General features: G+C 34.9%; 1 protein-coding gene across 1 annotated transcript; it reads left to right on the top strand.

Annotated features, from left to right (window-relative positions):
• The first annotated feature begins 1,534 nt into the window (after nt 1-1,534).
• LOC136026955 (uncharacterized) lies at nt 1,535-21,897 on the top strand. The gene is made up of 6 exons (XM_065703814.1): nt 1,535-1,663; nt 3,080-3,155; nt 7,855-7,922; nt 10,185-11,196; nt 16,637-16,745; nt 21,579-21,897. The coding sequence occupies exons 1-6, from the start codon at nt 1,609-1,611 to the stop codon at nt 21,759-21,761; spliced, it is 1,503 nt and encodes a 500-aa protein (XP_065559886.1). The 5' UTR covers nt 1,535-1,608; the 3' UTR covers nt 21,762-21,897.
• Nucleotides 21,898-21,900: the final 3 nt, after the last annotated feature.

Below are 21,900 nucleotides of genomic sequence, written 5' to 3'. Positions count from 1 at the left end.
TTGACGATAAAAAGAAGTGAATATTTTGTTTTTTAAGTCTGTTGTAACAGTACAATCCTGAAATATCATTTTGACAGCCTAAAAAAGTTAGGATTTTAAACTTCCCCTCCTTGTTCTTACGAAATGAAGATTTTCGCCTCCCAGTTGGCTTTTGTGGTAATACGGACAGATTCCTTTGATAAATCTAAATTTAAATAAATACTTTTTGGTGGAATGCATCATTAGTGAAATCTAACAAAGACCGCACAAAGTACCTGAAACCTTGTTTTAGACTTGTTTGCAAAACGAAACAATCTTAATAATTAAAAGCTTATTAAAAACTCAACTATTAAAAGCAATTACAAAAAAAGTAACTTTCTTCTTAACCCAGACCAGAGCAAGCAGTCTCAACCACAGATACATCTCTGCGTCAAGGGCGCGCGCACCCTCCGCGCCCCCTGGATCCGCCACTGAAGGGGCCTCTTCTGTGTGCATTACTAAATTGCGAGGAATAAATTCTAGTCCCGAATGAGCTTATAGTACGAAAAGTTTTCAACTGAATGGAGACCATGGCCTCTTCGCCCTTATCTCCAAGTAGAGATTCTGGCCCCACTTGCACCCTCCCCCCAAAAAAAATCCAAAATGTTTGCACCAGATCTTAAAACCTGTCTAAGAACTACAGGAACGTTGGTTTGATCATTTGGGAATGTATGGTGTCTTTTAAGTTACATTGCTACTTAAGTTTGAATGGAATACAAGTTCCATACGGACTTACTGTGTGAAACGTTTAGGTAGATCGAAGAAATATTTTTGACCACCCCCCTCCTTTCTGACCCCTGTCTTTATATCACACTTTTAGGTGCACTTGGCCTCCAACACTAGATGAAAACTTTAGATTCGTGTCCCAAGCAATTAGCTAGATAATACATGTATGCTATTTTGATAGCCCTGCCTGCACCACATAATGTCTTTGAATCTACAACTTAGACCTGAAAATAACACAGTAGCTCAAAAACGTCTAATTCGATAAGAAACTTAAGATTTTGTTGACTCCATCTACTCCCCCCCTGAAAATTGGATATCCATACACATGTTCACCCCTGCAAGTTTCAATTGAGGAACTAGTGAGGAACTAGTTTTAATTTTATTTAGCTTTAGTTGGGCTAATTTCCATATCTTCCTGGATTGCAGATCACACTGCAGAATCCAAGACATTTTGAGTTTCACAAATAACATGCCAAAAACTTGTTTTTTGATACTCATTTTTCAGTCATTGAGGGACTATTGATTAAAAAGGGAATCATTATTCAAATTGATGAAGATGATTGTGCCTAAGACTGACATCAAGTTTTTGTTCTAGACTCTTTTAACCAAAATGATCCAACACCTATCCTTGCCCCTGTGCCCAAAAAGTTGCACACGATTCAGGGATTTTTACGGGTCCTACACATCAAGGTTTTGGTGTTAGATGTAACTTCAAAGTGAATGGCCTTTTAGACCATAGAAACCGAATATTTAAAGCACGTTTTTAAAAAAATAGTCAAGTGACAAAAAAATTGTCATTTGAATCAGCGTCAGAAACAGCTTAACAGCTATGCAAAAGAAGCGAAAGATTTGAATATAATAAACATGGAATTTAATGAATTAAAAACTCTATTGAAAAAGATGGAAACGAAGCTTGAGGGTAAAGTAGCAATCATTATTGGATCTGACAGTAACTTTGGCAGATTTCTAGGTGCGATTCTTTGTCATTGAGGAAAGTAAGCATGGTTGAACTAAGATTGAAAATTTGCAGGGGTGAATTCACAGCCCAAATTTAGCCCTGTGGATTATCTTCCATAAAATTTCTAATTGATTGGCTTCTTACTAACTTGGTATGTAGTTGAGTTAGGCTAGTGAACCCTACATGGATACATCTAGGGCCTGAAATAGCCTATATCCTGAGAAGCCTGGAAGTCAAAACAAAAGAGTGACACATAGGAAACTGTATAGGTTAGGCCTAAAAATGTATAGTTTGGAGAGTAGGCTGTTTGTAGGATATGAGGGTTGATAAAGTAAAGTAAAATACATTTAGAAATGATATTGCCTAGCCTAAATAAGTATTTTCTGCTCTTTAAAGATGTTCTTAGAAATTTAAAAGGTTTACTTTTTACTAGCTCCAACTGTATGCTGATACCCTACCATTTCCTTATTTTTAGGCTTGGAAGATTTTATAGATGACTGGTCTATAGTCTACCTAGCTTAATTTTGTAGAAAATATTCTTCATAATACATTTGCTGCAATCCACTGATCATCCTGATTATTTGGCATTGCATCTTTACCAGGAATTTCTGCTGCTAGGTCAAATCCTCTTCTTTTTGCTGCCCAACAGTCTTATATCTGGTCATAATTACCTTGGAAATTTGTCAATGACCTTTTGTGCAGAAATAAAATTGGTTTTGGATGAGTAGGTTAATAATGTACACAAAGACTTTAGATTGAACATGCACCCAAACTATTTCATTAAAGAGAGTCAAACATGGGATCAAGATTTCAGTTAAATACAATTGTGTATTTGTGTATTTCTGCCTTTCTTACAGAGTTTGTAGGTCTTAGTAGGATAAACTAGGAAAAAGCATTAAATTTTAACAATTGTCATATTTAATTATGTACTTAGTAAAAGTTTTGTATTTAAACTCTACATTTACACAGGGAGTTTGAATCATTAAGTTTTTCAAAATTAAAACTCAAAGTTTTGTCCCAAATTTCAGGATATCTAAAGCTGCTAGTGAAAGCTTCTTGTTTAGACATAACTTTCTTTGGATTACAATTTGGGTTGTTAGGCCTATTTCTAGTGGAATTGATAGAACAGGCTAAGTGTTGATGGTAAGAATGCTACTGAGAAAGAACATTCATTATTTTAAGGACACAATTAGATTTAATTAGGATATTAAAATTATAGTAGGGAGGGGAAGCTGGACTTTTCCCTTGTTATTTTGTAGCCTTTTCATCATAGTTTCTTCCCACTCATTGTGGTTATAGTAAGCTATGGCCAACCATGAAAAATTAACCCAATTGTGTTAATTATTTTGTTTCCATTGAAGTATTTTTTTCTTTCAGAGGACAAGAAAACTGTATCAGACTTGAATAACTATGTCAAAGAAATGGAAAGATTTTCAACAGACCAAATGAATAGGTAACAAGCATTGAAGAATTGTTGATTTTTTTCATTTATTGATCTTTGTTAAGAAAAAAGAGAACCATTATAAAACTTAAGCCTTGCTAAATCTTTAGAAGGAGTAACTTAAAAGAAAAGAATCTGATATAGGAGTTGGATGAATATTTTGACTACTTTGATTCTACCATTTTTATTAGAAAAAAAGTGCCTAAGTGAGGCATTTAACTTGCAAATTTCTAAAAAGAGAAAATTTTACAACAAAGTTTTAATTACTTCAGAATTCCCAATTTGTCAAAAAATAAGACATATACCTAAATAGGTGACACAAAAGCATCTTTTTATGACTTGGCCTAATGTGCCTTCTGTGAGCTTTCTAAATATTTTTTATCCTGAATTTTGTAAATCCTTAAATTAGTTGGTTCAATTGAAGCTCTCCTATAATTTATTTGTATTTCCCCATTATCAAAATCATAGTTATTATTTTTGACATCATATGTATACCAAAATCCTAGGGTCAGGGGTTTAAGTCCTGCTGTTGCTGGTTATTTGGTTTGGAATGGTGATCAATTTGGTTCAGCATGCAAAAAAAAAAAAATTGTACATAACTAATATTTAATTCATATAATTTCATATAAAATTCATTAATTCAGTTTATGTACAACTAATATTAAATATTATAATTCCACATAATTGCATATTTTTAATATATAATAATTTCATATATGGTAAATGTATAATAATTCCATATAAAATTCATAAATTCAGTTTATGTATAACTAATATTAAATATTATAATTCCAAAAACTCATTTACTAGACTATTAGTACCCAAAAACCTGATTGTTAAGTTTAGCTTTGAAGCTTTTGATTTTCAATTAATCTTTTTTTCTGATTGTGGATTGTAGAAAAGATTGTTTTCATATATTTTTCAAAAGTATGCAATTACTTCCTATCATTTCTTGTGCCTTGGAATTAGAAAGTTCTAATTAAGAAAATGGTGTTTGTTTCAAGGCTTTAAAAGTGTAAAGAATCCATTTTTTTGTTTCTCATCACCATTGTTCTTTGCAGTAAGATGAAAAAAAAACAATAGTAATAAAATATAAATGCAAATTGGAAGAAATTTCAGTTGCATTAACTAGCCAGTAGCAAAAAAAGGATTTGGTAATCTTTAATTACAATTTAGTTATCAAGTATCTTTACCAAATAGATATGGCTGAATCCTTGGTTGTAGGGTCATAAAAGCAGACTTACTATAAAATAGACAAAAAAAAAATGTGGTATGCAAGCCCTAAATCATAATTTAATTAAGGTCATAATTTGTTCAATATTTTCTTACAGGGGTTTATTCTTGTGAAAGATACAATATTGCAAAACAGAATTAAAAGCCTTAACAAAATATTGGATGTGTTATGACTAATTTGGCCCTGGAACCAATCTGGAGAGAGGAAGGTAATCCTTCCCTCTGGGCCTCCTGTGTTTAAATATGGTATTTGTGATGACTTTTATATCCCTCATAATTGTGGCAACAGTTTTGCTGGGTTAAAATTAATTATAAGCAAACCTCCACACAATGAGTGCATACCCATATCACTCTTAGTTGTGTCCGAAGAGCCTCACGCCCTATTGGAAAACATTGAAAAACATTGTACTTTAAACATATTTTTTATTTTCAACCTCCAGCAAAAATTCCATCTTGATCACATATACTGGTATTCTTGTAAGTAACGTCTTCTTTTTTTTATTTTTGTGAACAGACTTTGGCAAGTTCTTAGAATTTCTGGTTTGTAGCTGCACATTTTTGTTCTGCATGTAGAGTACAAGGTTCAAAGTTTTATTCATATGGCTAAAAAAAGATCTTAAATTTCGATTAGACTAAAGTACTCATTCTATTCAAATGTATCTAATGCCAGGAGTTGTGATTTGCCCCAAGAGACCCTTTTCCCCTCCAATACATACTCAATTTGATTTCTTTTTGATTCAGCTAAGGTTAGTTTAGAGCTTGGTGTGATTTAGAAAGTAAGAACTAGGTATGTTTGGAAGTATTGAAAATTATGCCTGCACATTTACTCTTTATTTGCCATTCTCTTCCTTCAGTTCACATTGTGTAATCAATTGTTTCTTTAAACTTGCATATTATTGTGCCCAATTGTTGTAATATGAAACTTTGATCAAACGATTTCTTGAGTAGATATTTCTCCAGAAGCCACATTGGCACATATACTTCATTAGAGCTAGTGATGACTCACTCCTAGCTCTTGTTGCTTGAGCTGTTTTCCATTTGTGCATTTATGTCCAAAATTTGCTGAAGAATAAAAATGTTATTTTTCATAATTTTAAATGGTGGTTACATGCAAGTCCAGCAAGATTCCCATGCATGGACAATATATGTTTGATCATGCACTTGCTTGGAACTTCTGCCACACATGCATTTGAATACGAGTCTTAATCTCAGATGATGTATATAGTGAACAAGAGGCTGTCTGATTGGTAGAATTTGAAATCCTAAACACAGAGTTCTAGACTCTTGAACTGAAGGATTAGTTGCAACTTGTTGTAGCCAAACCTTGAATTTTCTATGGGAACACGACTTCAGAGTGTGTTTATTCATCAGAGTTATTTACTCAGTCTTCCCTGTAAGGCTATGACCAAGAAAATAAACATGGAGAAACAAAGTCAAGCAATTAAGTCCAATAGACATTTTTATTTTAATGTATTCATGTTGTCAAAGTAAAAATCATAAGCTAGGCAGGGGAGCAGTGCATGATTCACCAACTTCAATAAGCAAGAAACAAGCAACCAAATAAGCAACCAGGGAAAACTGAATTATTAATAACTGTTTGTATATTCATGTCTGGATTAGACATGTGTCTAGACATGCAAGTCTAGCTTGATATGTATCTGAATGCTGCTTTACTGAAATTTTACATAGGGTAGTTTTTAAGGCAGTTGAATGAATGTTCTTTATTACCCATCTATAAACAAAAAAGAAAACAATTGAGCACAATAAAAGAAAAAGAAAGGAAAACGAAACAAAGATGTCCTGAAGATATATACAAATTACCAATAATACCACAACTAAAATACCCCACCCTTCCATGGGTGAAATGAGGGCTGGTTACTCAGTTTCTGAAACTGTTCATTCCCGGCCTGAAGTGGTTCTACTGAACCGAAAGAGTTAACAATATACCTATTTTTGGAACACTGAGGGGCTTGGAGCAAAAAGTTTGCATACTTAAAATAGCACTTTTACAACCCTTGCATATCAGATTCCATCTAAATGTCCCAAAATTGGGGTCAAATATGCAGGAGATGCCACACTATTATATATTCAAGAAAGGTCTTTCTGTTTCAGATTTAGTTGCAATGTAACCTTACTAGCATAAGCAATTCTAAGTTTGTGTTCAACATTCTGAAGCAAAAGCTATATTCTTAATCGAAGACCCAATCGGGAGACCTAAATATGTGATTACAATGGTGAGTGCCATCGAACTATCACCTAAATTACCGTGAAAAATTAAAGAAAAGGACCTGGGACTTCGCACCAGTCATACTTAGTTCTATTTTTAGATATCTATCAGATATGTTGTCAAAAATCTATTGAAAATTAGATATTGACTGGCTCAGATTTAACTGATCCTCTGCATAACAAAGCGCTGATATATCCATCCATTTTTAAATGTAACTAATAGGCAGGCGGATCTGCACAGGAAGAGACGCGTTGTTGTAGATAATCGGTGATATGATAGCTCCTTGCTTTGTTTCAATGTATACAGGGAGCTCACTATCTGAAAGCACATTTACTAGCTTCAAACGAACTTTTAGGTATTTACACAAATAACATATTGGGAAAATTATATAAAGACTAACACCACAATTATGCAACTCCAACTTGACCTGAGAGTGGATAAGGGAACCAAAAGCATTCGTAAGATTGTATGCCCCAAGAATCAGATTGCTCCCAGGTGTTTTTGTATCTCTGATTATATTACAGAGACTTCTAAAGGCATGGAAGCAACCTAAACCCGATTGGAACCTGAACTGGAATGGTGGCAAAATATACTTTTCTTTTAAGTGGTCAACGATCAGAAGCTCAAATATCTTTGCAAAAACGCTTGACACAGTCACCGCCCTATATGATGAACAGAGTGATTTTGGTTTATTCTTTTTCTGAATTGCGCTAACCACTTCAATGCATAAACTATCCAGAATGACAACAAAGTTAAAAACCATTTGAAAAAGTAATGCAACTTGGTTATAGAGGATTTCAGTTGCAGGGATAAAATGCTCAGCGCAAATACTGTTGGTCCAGCCAAGAAATTCTTCTTTCTAAGCTTCAACACAGCCTCCTTAATAACAGAAGCTTTGGTCATATGATTGGCTTGCGAAAATACATCATAGATAATAAAACTGAAACTAAAGCACACTTTTGTACTGTAGAAATATGATCTTCCCTATGCTTAATCTTCAAAATTTTTCTCCATGAGATGCTCAAAAAATGTTTCAACTCTACCTGCTTAAAGATTTGAATGTTTTATACAGAAAAGAAGAATGCATAGAGGCCACGTCGTTTTTAATTAAGTGCCTGCTACTGGGGGCACTTGACGCTCTCTTGAGTTTCTGGTATTCTAATGTACTTTTCTGAATTTTACTTGTATCTCTCTTAATTGATTTACTTATCTTTATTTTAGTTATTTTACTTTACTTGTCTCTCTTTTCAGAGACTTGGAGGTTATGAATAACAGAAAGAAGCTTCAAACTGCCATGCAGGATTTCGGATCTAAATTAGGTAGTTCTTTTCTTTTATTATATGCTGATTTTTAACAAGGAGGAGAGTGGATGGATAAGGGAGGGGAGTATTGATGGCTTGAAACTTGCTAGGTAGTTATGACCTTGATAGACTCCTGAATGAAGACTTGGAAAGATCATTCTAAGGACAATAGGATATTAAACCAAGATTCAAAATAACTGGTCTCCAAAGACTGATTGCCAGAATTTTCTAGAAACTTTTCATAAAATCCTTTTTTTTTCTCCAGACAAATTAACAATGATCATTTTCAAGCCCAAATTTCCTAGTTTTTATTTAGATATTACCTCAGACTTTAAATCCTCCTGAGCCGGGACTGGTCCATAGGACATCTACAAAACCTCGCTAGACATCACAAAGCTGAGCAGCACTCCAGATGTCCTCCCACTGTGGTTGAAGTGGCATCTTCTATTTATTGAATCTTTCATTTGGCATGCAAAAGATGTGGCCAAGGTTTGTTCATCTTCTAGGTCTCAGATGGTAAGCAGCTAATGGTTGACTCGTTTGCAAGCGAACTTCTATCCAGGTGACCTTTTCCTGCCTCGATATTTTCAGTATTTTTCGAAGACACATGTTTTCAAAGACTAGGACACCTTTCCTCAGTTGAAAGTTTAGTTTCCAGCATTCACTTGCATAGAGAAGAATGGGCATCAAGCCGCTACTCATTATGCAGAGCTTCAAGCACATTGAGTATTGCCTACTATGCCAGATTGGTTTCAACTTGCTAGAAGCTGATGTCGCTTGTCCAATCCTCTTATATTCGTTGGTTATTTCACTGTTTTATTCACTCCAACTCCCGAAGTACTTGAATTCATGACTGCTTAATATTTGCATTTCAGTACCAGTGGAGTCAGACGTGGTCATGTTCTTTCTCCTACTAACATTCATTCAGATTTTTTCAGTCACATTTTCGGCCTAGTAATGTCCCCATTTTTGTGTGCACGCAGCATTCACTATCTTCGTAAGTCCAATTATCATTTTGACTAGTTTATCATTTTTGGATTTACTATTTTCGAGTCTACATTCTTGTCAGATTCTACTGCTAACGCTTTTTTTTCATCAATGACAGTTCTTTTGTCTTCTTATTTATATTAAGGTATCCTTCAGATAAATATGGAGGAAAAGGGATGGTGTGGAAGAATCTGACCCTTAGCTTCCACGTTTTACAGATAATCTGAATCTTGGAATAAACGTCTTCTGCAAAGGTTTGACTTGATTCTAGTTATAGTGGTATATCTAAAATCAAAACAATTTTTAAATCAGAAGCTCAATTTTGAGCTAGTTTTCCAAGTGTAAAAAAGTGTAAGTTGTACATTTTTCAGCGGAATTTTCTAGCTTTCTATGAGAGTTCGTTCAGATAAATACGGAAGAAGAGGTAGGGGTCAAGATACTGGTTAGGCAACTCGTGAAAGGGCCATACTGACGCCACTATGAGGTTTCACAAGGCAGGACTTCCTTTTGATGGATGGGGACGGAAGGAGGAGCTTAAGCCACAGTGGTGGTCCATTAACATCCCACAAGATCCGAACCGCTTTGGCGTTTTATTCACAACATTTCATCTTCAGAGCGTTTGACAGTTTAAAATTTGGAAATATATACGTTTTAAAATATAAAAGTTTTATAAGTTTTTGTGTTGGTAAAGTAAATAAATAATTTAAAGTAGTAAATAATCTAAAAGTGTTTTAAAATATGAAAGTTTTCATGTTGTTAAAATAAATAAATGATTTAAAGTAACAAATTATTTAAGGACGTTTTAAAATATAAAAGTCTACAAATTTTCGTGTTGGCAAAGTAAATAAATAATTGAAAGTAGTCAATAATTTAAAGACGTTTTAAAATATAAAAGTTTACAACTTTTCGTGTTGGTAAGATAAATAATTTAGAGTGTCGACTGTAAAAGGTCAAATCCCAAAACGTCCTTAAAATGTCAAAATCTAGTTTTAATGAATGTACTTTCACCAACTGCAGTGCTAAGTTGATCTCATTTAATCAAAATTTAATATTTATAAATATATAAGTCACTTAGTGATTTATTCATCACTTTATAAATCACACTAATAAATCACTTTAGGAGGACCTGCAAATTATATACTATATACTATATTTCAGTATAGGCTGCTATGTACTATGTATCCATTTACTTTTTAGTGGATTTGGTTCACGATTTATTAGCATTGTATATTTTGTGCAGTATGTGCGTATACACTGTGCTCATATTAGGATTTAAATGTTGTTTATTTCCAGGTACTTATACAAGTTTGAGCCTATCTTGCAGTAAATGTAAAAATGTAATGAAGAAAATTGATATCCTGTATGAAGAATTTTTGAAAAAAGTCGATAGCATTCTCGAAGCTCAAAAATGTGACGAATCTGTGTCAATTTTATCAGACGAAAGAAGCTATTCAGGTCTGAATTTTGGACGGTCTGGTGATGGACGAATTGAAATAACTTTGCAAGAGCCAAATATAGACGATACCGTCAGAGAAAAACAACCAATTTTAGTTCCAGAAACAGAATGTATAAACGTTTTCTCAGAAGGAACGAATGCAACAACTGCATCTGACTCAGCTATGGCACCGATCTCGAAAAAGGCATATCGCACAGAAGCATCTATATTGCCTTTCCGGTCGCCAGGGAAAAGCAATCATTCGCGATATCTGAAAGGAGAGGTTTCCCCTTCAAAAAGATACGTTTCAAAGGAAAGTAAAGTAAGACCATTGAAAAGAACTTGTCACGAAGATTCTAATGGAATGGATAACGAAAGTCCTAGCTTATTAAATAATAAGAGGCGACGAGATGTTCGAAAAGTCGTGGCAGTACATGAAGAAGAAGAAACAATTGAAATCCTGGAAGAGCTTAAAATAAAAGCAGGAAATATAGAAGCAGGGAAAGAAAGGGAATATGTCCCTCAGCGAGGTGTAAGTAGGACGACTGAAAAATCAAAAGAGTGTTTAAAGGATGTTACTAATGTAACTGACGAGGTGAACTCAAAAGATCTTTCAAAAAAGTTAGAAAAAGGGAAAAGTGGAAAAGTAAAGCTAAGTGAAAAAAAATCCATAGGATCTTTTAGTTTTTCTCCTGCGAAATGTAATTCAAAATCTGCTCGTTATCGACAAACGAAGTTAACCCTTGATGGGAAGATAAAAAAGACACTAGGCGCTAATATTTTAAAGGGTGCAACTACCCTTACACGCAAACAGAATGACGCTGATGCCTTTGTGAATTCTGAGGGTGAAAGTGACGATGATTTTGATAAGTGAGTACTGATTATTTTGGTATCTAAGTAAGCATTTCTTGATTTTTTTTTGAGCTGCAGATAAATCATTTAAAGAATTTATGAACTTATTTTTTATCTTTGTTAAATTTAAAACATACAGATCCAAATCAGGACTAACTGTTAGGAGCCAATGCCCTCCTAGGGCATTGGCTCCTCCTAATACCCCTATGGATATTTTTTTTTTTAAATACCAGTTTCTGATATTTTCGTAAAAAATAACGAAAATCAATATTGCCCCTCCCTCCCCCCTTAGATATTGAAAAAGACCTTTTTCTCTATAATAAAAAAAAAGAAAATTAGGTGCTAATTAGGAGGAGTCAAATGCCCCCAGCTTTTGAAAAAATACCAGTCTCTGACATTTTTACAAAACAGATCAAGAAAATCAAAATTGTCCCCTTTCCCTAGATATTGAAAAAGGCCTCTTTGTCTATATTAAAAAATCCTTGTCACAGCCCACATTTCACACATTTCTGTACATTTTCACTACATTTCTGGTGTCTCTTGATCAATGATTTTTGACAATGATAATGATTTTGACAATGATCCCGCCAATGATTTTGATAAGTAAGTAGTTCTGATTTTAATATATAAGTAACCATTTCTAATTTTTTTTGTTGTTGTAGATAAATCATTTAAAGAACGCGTGAACTTTTTTTTTTATCTTTGTTAACTTTAAAACATGCAGACCCAAATCAGGGCTAACTAGGAGGAGCCAAATGCCCCCAGCTTCTAAAATATACCAGTTTCTGATATTTTCGTCAAAAGAAATAAAAAAAAAAAACTAAATTGTTCTCCCCTCCTCCCTTAGATATTGAAAAAGACCTTTCTGTCTATATTAAAACAAAACTAGATGATAATTAGGAGGAGTCAAACTCCCCCAGCTTTAGAAAAAATACCATTTTCTGATATTTTTGTAAAAAAAAAATCCAAAATATCAAAACTGCCCCATTCGCCTAGATATTGAAAAAGGCCTTTTTTTTCTATCTACGTTAAAAAACACACAGCCTACATTTCCATGAACTGATGCCTCCTGATCCATGTATTAAGTCAACCTTTTGGAACCTTCAGAAACAGATTCAAAACATAACGGCCGGAATGAGAAGCTAGTTCTGAAATACAACGCCTTCAGTTATAAGCTAAAGTTAAATATGGCTAAAGATTAAGGCAAATATTCATTTCCTGGGGGCAAGGGTAACCACTTCGTACTACGGTGCTATGATGGTATTTGGAAACAATAACACCACTTTAGAAATGAATTTCTAAAGCGGTAGAAATGAATTTCAGACTAAGAATAAAAAGATATTGAAGAGTTAAAAGTAGATCTTTGACTATATTAGTAGTGTAAGATTATATTACTAGTAAGTATTTACTTAATCTGAAATAATTGAAATGAAAAAGGAATTTTGAGCCTTTCTTTATGTTCTTTCTTTATTTATATTAGTAGTGTAAGATTATATTACTAGTAAGTATTTACTTAATCTGAATTAATTAAAATGAAAAAGGAATTTTGAGCCCTTCTTTATAAGTTTCTTCTTCCTGAAAAGCTTCACTGCTGATTCAGTTAACGGACAGTTTAATTATTTCTTGTTTGTTTGGTACAAGGAAATTTCTCCTCTAGGAATTTCAATACCCAGAATCGCACGTGTGCTCTTAATTTCTAGTCAAGCATTGTCAAATTAAAAGGTTGTTTGTTAGAGGTGTTGAGATAAAAATTTGGTTATTATATTTTACTGGATCAATTTTTTTACATTAGGGCAAATTGGCAAATGGACTTTTTTTAAGGGCAAATGGGCCTATAGTAATATATGAAGCAAAATCAAAAACAGAAGATCAGTCTCAGCTGGTAGAGAACAAAAAAATGAAGGAATTTTAATAGAATATCATCCAAATCCATTGGTAAAAACGAGCAGCCAGTTGGTAAATTCCATTCCCTCCCCCCCATACATTTTGGTTTTTAATGCCTCTGGTCTTTACCAGATCATGTCCATAATAAGTAGTTACTCGTGCCTCTTAGTCCCAGCTTATTGTCTCTGTGCACTTTTATCATAAGGTAATCCTCCTGTTGTGGCCATAAGACACTATATCATTGAGGTATATATAAATCTATTTTCACTCATTGCTTTGGCTTACTATACAAACTTGGTGATACTAATAATAAAAGTAGTGCCCGAAAATCCATAGTTTACCCTGTTGATAATTTATTGATTGGGCTATTACCATTGGTTGTTTATTAGGCTAGTAGTTGTGTTGAGTACTATGGGATATTTTTTAAATCAAGTATATGGATCTACGAGTAAAAAAACTGAATAAAACTGAATAAAAACTAAAAACCGAATAAAACTGAGTCTGTTTTACAGCTGTTAACCAGCTATTTTTTGTTCTTTTTTTGTGCGGCTTGTTATATAAAGGAGAAGAAAGTACTTGTTAAAGAAGAAAGGGGGGAAAATCACTCTAGCCAAATAAACCAGGTCTATTTACCATGCTTGATATGTTTAATAGGCAGGTCTATTTACAATCAAAGTTGGATGAATTTGGAGCATGCACAATTTTTCCCAAGGAAGAGGGGGAAGGAGGATGAGTTAGAGTTTTTCCCAGAAAAGTGTCATATCTTGTGAATCCCATGTTTTGCTCTTTTTGTTTATTTTAACAATTTTTTGGTAAAATTTTCGTTGTTCAAAATTGTGAATTTACATAATTGACACACACCTGCACACATGGGGGAGTTCTTCTTTCATGGGACTATTGTTCCGAAAGAACCCTCCCTCCTGAATAATTAATGCATAAAAATAAACCTTCTTCGTCTTTTGACACCCCCCAAAGCCCAAGAAAAACCCTAAGATCCTATCCTTCTAATGGTCGAACCCGTGTGCAGCCCTGATAAAATGTACTCTTTATCAAACAGTTCGTGGTAATGAACTGTAGTAAGGAGCCACCCGGCTCAATAGTAACCAAAACTCTAAAAACTGGAATTTTTATGCCAATAGTTACATCAAAAGAATCGCATTTTAATGCTGATTTTAAATATATAAGTTTCATTAAGATTAGTTTCATAAGATTACCCGTCAAAAGTTACGAGCCTGAGAAGATTTGCCTCATTTTAGAAAATAGGAGGAAATACCCCATAAAAGTCATACGATCTTAACGAAAATCACACCATCAGATTCAGCGTATCAGAGAACCTTACTGTAGAAGTTTCAAGCCCCTATCTACAAAAATGTGAAATTTAGCATTTTTTGCCAGAAGACAAATCACGGATGCGTGTTTATTTTTTTTTCCCAGGGGTGATCGTATCGACTCAGTGGTCCTAGAATGTCGCAAAAGGGCTCATTCTAACGGAAATTAAAAGCTCTAGTGCCCTTTTTAATTGACCAAAAAATTGGAGGGCACTTAGGCCCCCTCCCACGCTCATTTTTTCCCCAAAGTCACCGAATCAAAATTCTGAGATAGCCATTTTATTCATCATAGTCAAATAACCTAATAACTATGTCTTTGGGGACGACTTACTCCCCCGCAGTCGCCGTGGGAAGGGCTGCAAGTTACAAACTTTGACCTGTGTTTACATATAGTAATGGTTACTGGGAAGTGTACAACGTTTTCAGGGGGATTTTTTTTTGGTTTGGGGGGAGAGTTGAGGGGGGGGGTTACGTGGGAGGATCTTTCAATGGAGGAACGTTTTATTGGGGAAGAGACTTTCAATGGAGGGGGTGCAGGATTTTCTAGCATTTAAAAAAAAATGAAAAAATAAATATGAAAAGTTTTTTCTACTGAAAGTGAGGAGCAGCATTAAAACGAAAATTAATTGTTACGCATATGATGGCTTCACCTCCTCGTAATACCTTGCTCTTTACGCGAAAGTATTTTTAGTAATTTCAACTATTTATTCTACGGCCTTTGTGATTCAGGGGTCATTCTTAAGGAATTGGGACAAAATTTAAGCTTTAGTGTAAAGAGCGAGGTATCGACGAGGGGTGAGCCCCCTCATATTTGCAATAAAAGCATACGAATATAGAAGTTCGCTACGTAAGTTAATTCGTAAGTTACATATATTTTTTACTTATGAAAACGTTCGTAAACAATCAAAAGTTATAGTTGCCTTTTTAAGTAATCAAAAAATTGGAGGGCAACTAGGCCTCCTCTCTCGCTCCTTTTTTTCAAAATCTTCCGATTAAAACTATGAAAAAGCCATTTAGCCCCAAAAAAAATTAATATGCAAATTTCGTTTTAATTATTTATGCGTGGAGAGCCAAGATAAAAAAAAAATGCATTAATTAAAAACGTCCAGAAATTAAACAAAAAAAAGGAGCGACCTTAAAACTTAAAACGAACAAAAATTACTCCGTATATGAAAGGGGCTTCTCCTCCTCAACGCCCCGCTCTTTACGCTAAAGTTTTTTACTGTTTTAAAATGTAGAGTTAAGGGAAAGAGTCAAACTTTAGCGTAAACAGCTGGTCGTTGAGGAGGACAAGCCCCTCTCATATACGGAGTAATTTTTGTTCGTTTTAAGTTTTAAGTCGCTCCTTACTTACAATTAAAAAAAACTTGTTTTTTTGTTTAATAAACATAAAAAGGAAACTTTTTAGAAGTGCCGGTTTATTAACCTGCCAAGATGCTCAACTCCCTAAAAAAGTTCTCTTATCCAAATGGTCCCGATTTTTTTAATTGGGACAAACTTTGTGTTAACAATTTCGAGTTAGTACAAACTTTGGGATTCTTTATCCTTCTCCTGGAGATTTATAAGCTGCAGAAGAAGTCACACTTCATCAATTTTGCCTTTACCAAACTCTGAAAATGACCTATTGTAAATCTCATCTTCTTCCGAAGAAAAATAGTTATAAACTTGGAGAGTTGGAAAATCCAAAACAGATCTGAACAGTGGTCAATTTAGATAATAAGAAATTCTCTCTGGGATAAGTGATTGGGAGAAATGGAAGGTATTCATATTCTGTGGGTCTCGGATCCAAAATTAATTACAGTCCAAATTAGTGTCCACGAAGGACTCTATCGTACTTCTAAGGACTTTTTAAGCTACTATCTCTGCTAATTCTCTAAATTTAATTCTTTTGGGCTTAGATATCTGGGTTTTTAAATTTTGAGAACTTTGGGTTATCTCGGCGCTTTTTTGGATCTAGTGTTCTATCCTATTAGGGCCAAGTTAAATTTATAGTTAATATTTCTCAATTTTTTCAGAGGGAGGGGTCCTCTAAACCATCAGGAAACATCCTTCTCCTCCAGATGATTTATTGCTGTATGTTGATGATTTATTTATTTTTTCGATTGCAGTATGTATGTGAAGTTGTCTATATGGGCTGTGCTAGTGCACGTATGTTACCGCTTATTCTGTTGGGAGATGTAAGCGCATCTGTATTTATTGATAAATTATTAAAATGTTATTAAATTAAAAAATCTCTTCCTTTGTAGGATACCCAAGAAGGGATCAGATGTAAAATATCAGTACCGGGAAGAAACTGTGCGCAAGAAGGCACAGAGAGCACAAATGCCGGCTTTTGCTTGTATTCAGTGTAAAGAAGTAAGTCGTTTTATTTTGTTGCTTTACCTTTGCTACAAATGTACAGAGGGTACTTAGTTTTAACCTCTAGCTATCCTCTTTTCTTCCAAGAAGAATTAAGCTAAGCAGATGCCACTTATTTAATATTGGCAGTAATAATAATAATAATACACATCTGACTTATAAAGTACTAAGGCCAGTGAAAATGAAATTTGGTTTTCGAATCAGTAAAGTAGAAAGTCACACAATTACTGTGTATAAATCTTTAAATATTAGAAAAAAAACGAGGTTGAATTTTTAATAAAAAAGACCTCCGTAAGCAGCTGTGGAAATTCGGAGGTTGCAGGATATATATTAAAAAAAGGAAAATTTTATGTTATTATCTACCATTAGGAAGAAGGCCCCTCAAATGTACACTAAACAGGGCCCACCGGCATGTTCACACGTCCCATGAGTTACAAACCTTCTCCCAGTAATGGGTTAAATTGCATGGTGATGCAGAGCACCGTTGTGGGAGGATCCTCTATAGGAGGACAACTGTGACAGGGCGTAAGATCCATATCTATGAACAACGACCTTTGCAAAGGGCTGCCACGACCCTTTCAGGGTACCTGTAAGACTAGGGACCTTGCGGTCAACTCTATTCCCACTTGAGAAGTGGCGCCTCTTGAGGAAATTGTAGGCTAGTAAACGAAATATTATTCGCAAGTGATTCTGATTAATGAATAATTCTTCTGGGCTTTGTCTGTTTTGACGGGTGTTCTCGGGCCGAAAAACCTCTTCCTAGCTAGTTTATCTACTAGGGGTCGCCCCCCTGTAGTAACATAATATTTTTAGGCATGAGTATATAATTATTCGGAGGTAATAGGCTTGGGACTGTCTGTGCAGAATTATGACTTATTGTTAGAAGAGCATCGCCAAGTGCTGAAAACTAGTTGTGACCAAGCACAATGCCTCCATTCATGCTGGTGGTCCCAGGGACTTCTTGCTGTCCAGTTCTAAGCCGGCTTAAGCGCTTCGATGTAGACTTGAGAGGATATGTTGATCCCGTCCTGTACTGGTATCTGGGATCATTGCTTTTCCTTAGGCCAAAATCACTTCAATGATTTAAAGAACATGAAAATTCGAACTTGGAATGACGTTAAAAAATGACTATCGCACTGACATTTTGACTGAGGAATTCAGACGATTGGAACTGGGCTTATTAGGAGTTCTAGAAACTTATACCCCAGGGGTGGGAAGTATGAAATTAGGTGATATAGTTTTGGTTTACTCAGGCAGGAAGGATGGGTACATAGACAGGGAGTAGGGCTCATGATCAATAATGAAGCTGCTAAGTCTTGTTTAGGCTGGGAAGGTATTAATAATAGAATACTAATTGCTCATTTTATGACTGAAAAGTTCAGGGTATCAGTTATAGTAGTATATGCCCCTGTTTAACCGACTGACGGAGATACTAGTGACTCAGATGAATTTTACTTACAGTTACAGGAGCAAATAGACAGGGTCCCAGGCAGAAATATGGTGTTTTTACTAGGAGATTTTAACCCCCAGATCGGTAAAAAAAGGGATACAAGGTATCCTAAACCAGGTAAATTTGGTGTAGGAAAAGAAAACAGTGATGACTACAGACTTTAGCAATTTCGTAGGTATAACAGTCTAGCTATAACCAATACGGTATTTTGTCATAAAATGGCCCATAATTTGACACAGTAATCACATGATGGTAAGACAGCAAACCTTATTGATTATGTTATAGTAAAGACGGACAGAATCAATACAAGATACTAGGGTATATAGGAGTGCTGTTATTGATGTTAAAAGTAAAGATCACAATCTAGTAGTGTCTAGTGTTAATTTAAAGCTGAAATTTCGGAAAATTTATTACCTCCCGGGAAGTTATGATGTTGGTAGACTCGAGGATGAGAATTTGAGAGAAACTTTCCAGGAACAGTTGAATGCTAAACTTGAGAGTTTAAAATTTGACAATGTGGAAGATAGTTGGAATAGTTTTAGAAAAATAATTTGTGAAGTTGCTGATGATGTCTTAGGGAAGAAATTTTAGACTATAGCTAGGAATATCTGTGAAAAAGCTTTATGTTTAATAGAGAGGAGAAAGGGTATGTACAAGAATTATATGAGTGACATATCATAAGAAAACAAAAGGAATGTAAAGAAAGTGGAGAAAGTATTAGACTATGAACTAATGAGATGTGAAGTGGTGGCCATGAATAAAATTACCGAGGATCTGGAAGATGCAGCTAGACGGCATAATAGTAAAATATTGTACTGGCATGTTAATAAACTGAGAGGGAGTAGCCAATTCGGACTTGTCCCAGTTAAAGATAGGAACGGAGCCACAATTAGTGATAAGGAAAGAGTTAAAGAGAGATGGGCGGAACGTTTTGAGAATTATGGTGGCTATGAGGTTAGATATAAGCTACTGAAGATTATGGATACGATTTTTGAAAACGGGGAAATACCTAACGATTTTAGGAAAACTTTAATTAACCCACTGTATAAAATGTGATAAGAGCGAATGTCGTGATTATCGGGGCATTAGTCTGGTCCTTGCAGGTAGCAAATTACTTAGTAATATGATACTTTTTAGACTGAGAGATGCTGTAGACAAAGTTTTAAGAGAAGAACAATGCAGTTTAAGAAAAGGTAGAGGATATGTTGACCAAATTTTTACTCTTAGGTTAATATTTGAGAAGTGCCTTAGTTGTCAAACACCTTTGGTCCTCAGTTTTATAGATTATGAGCCGGTGTTCGATTTTGTTCATAGAAGAGTCTTAGCAAAGGTCTTATCCTTGTATGGTTTACCAAATAAATACATTAAAGTGATTACTGGTATGTACGAGAATAATACTTCTGAGATTAAGGTAGGAAATGAGGTTAGTTGCTGGTTTTGTATTAAATCCGGAGCTAAGCGGGGTTATGTTCTATCCCCGTTTATATGGATCATTTTAATGGTCTTTGTCTTAAGGTGCACAGGAAAGGCAATTGGAGACCATGGAATCAAAGGGGAGAAAACACGCTTCTTGACTTAGATTATGCTGATGTTTAAAGCATTCTTGATGAAAGTATGACCAAAATGAATGAACTTTTAGAGGTTTTGCGAGCTCAGGGTACTAGAATAGGCTTGAAAATCAATGTTAAAAAGACTAAGTCACTAAGGTTGGGAATAAGTGAAGATGAAAAGGTGACTTTTGGTAACGAAAAGATTGATCAGGTGGGCAAAAGATTGATCACGGTGGGAGCAGTGAAGATGTTAAAAGTAGAATAGCTAAGGCTCTGGGTGTTTTTTCACAATTAAAAAAGCTTGGAAGAATAGGAAGATAAGTCTCCAAACCAAGTTTAGAATATTAGAAGGTACAGTTATGACAGTTGTCAAATATGGCTCTGAAGCAAGGCCGCTCCAAAAGCGGATGAAGATATGCTAGATGTTTTCCGGAGAAATTGCCCAGAGATTGTTCTGGGTACCAGGCTGACTGATTGTATTTCAAACAGTAGGCTGTACGAAAAGTGAGGTTCAATCACGCTGTCTGGGGCTTGAAAGAAAGGTTATGAACGAAAGGTTGAGATGGTCAGGGCACGTTATGCGGATAAACGAAGACAGATTGCCGAAAATTATCCTTTTTGGCCAACCGTATAGGGCTAAATGCAAAGCAGGCTGTGCTCATCTGGGGTGGGAAGATGTCGTCATAAAGAACGATTTAAAGGAAATTGAAACTTTTTGGGAGGGTGTAAAGAGGGAGGCTTTGCATAGATTATTATGGAAGAGGAGCGTGTGTCGCTGTGTTGGCCTCAGGCGGCTTTGTGCTGCGGTGAATTGTTGTTAGTAGTAGTATAATAAAATAATTGAATCGTGTAGTAATAATATGTATAATTTAGAGGGAATATATACCTTAAGCTAAGCGAATGCCACTGAAATGTGTTCTTTCAAAAATATTTAATATAGGTACTAATAATAATATAAAATAATTTAATCATAGTAATATATGTAATTTAGTAATATAGTATAACTTCTCCACTGTTCATGCATTGCTCCACTGTTCATTCCATCGCTGAGAAACTTTAACTTTTGATTATACTCTTGCGAAGGGTTTAGGTATAAAACGTTTAGCTTACCTATCGAACTTTACTGCTATCTTAAAAGAAAGGATATTCGAGAAAAATTCTCCACTTGGGGAAAGCTCCCATCTGCGGGAAATCTCCCCGGAAAATTCTCCCACCGTGGAATGCCATCTCCGCGGAAAATTACCCCCGGCGTATCAATTAAGGTCGTATTTTTAAATTTAAAAGTATTTTAAAATTCCCCTCATAGACATCCTCCGGTGGAAAACTCCTTCGAGAAAACGCCTCCTCCCGCCCCCTTGGAAAATTTCCTTCCTTCTGTGGAAAATTTCCCCTGGAAAGTCTGTCTCTTGGAAAATCTCCCCCTGTGGAAAATTATGTTCCAGGACATCCCCCCCCCCCGTGGAAAAGTCCACCCGGAAGAATAAACTTGTCCTTTGTCCTACATTTTTATAAATTAAATAGTTGATTTGTTTTGATTACATACGCAAAGAATCTGAAAGAGATATGCAATGTGATTTCATTGTAATATGAAAAATCCCAACCCCTGCAAATTCCCCCTGACATTTCGCCCTGGAAATTTTTCCCACGCGTAAAATAAGGATAGCATTTTAAATATCGAAGTATTTGAAAAGTTAGTTTGAGTACCAATTTAACGAAACTATTGAATACCAAACTAAGAGAATTTATTGAAATTTTTTTTTAATTTTTAAAATAAATTTATAATTTTTATCATAACTAGTTTTCCCTACTAATTTTCTATTTCTTATTCAGTACTTTGGAAGCAACAAACTAACGGATGTGGAAAAGATAGAAAAAATCAATCGAATCTGTCGACACAAGAGTAAAAATCCACCTCCGAGTACTCCGCCCGGATTCTGGGATCTGGAAAGAACTTTGGAGCCGAAGACCTTAACTCCACAAGTGACTATGGATGATGAAGATATTTTTGACTAAAAATCTATTCTAACTAAGACTTAGATTTTCTAAGAATTTTTATTTCTAACAATATCTATTGCTTAGATTTCTCTGTTATATTTTTTACCAGCCTGGAAAAAAAAGACGAACTTAATTAAAAGATTTTTTCTCAGAATAG

The sequence above is a fragment of the Artemia franciscana genome, chromosome 5, assembly GCF_032884065.1.
Source record: "Artemia franciscana chromosome 5, ASM3288406v1, whole genome shotgun sequence".
Lineage (NCBI taxonomy): Eukaryota > Metazoa > Arthropoda > Branchiopoda > Anostraca > Artemiidae > Artemia > Artemia franciscana.
This window is presented reverse-complemented; position numbering and strand designations above follow the sequence as displayed.

What these genes read in the sequence shown, in the direction of transcription:
- LOC136026955 (XM_065703814.1), top strand. Translation starts at nt 1,609, where the DNA reads ATGGAATTTAATGAATTAAAAACTCTATTGAAAAAGATGGAAACGAAG. An exon ending in GGATTTCGGATCTAAATTAG is followed by an intron (nt 7,923 to 10,184) that starts GTAGTTCTTTTC and finishes GTTTATTTCCAG; the next exon opens with GTACTTATACAAGTTTGAGC. An exon ending in CTTGTATTCAGTGTAAAGAA is followed by an intron (nt 16,746 to 21,578) that starts GTAAGTCGTTTT and finishes TTTCTTATTCAG; the next exon opens with TACTTTGGAAGCAACAAACT.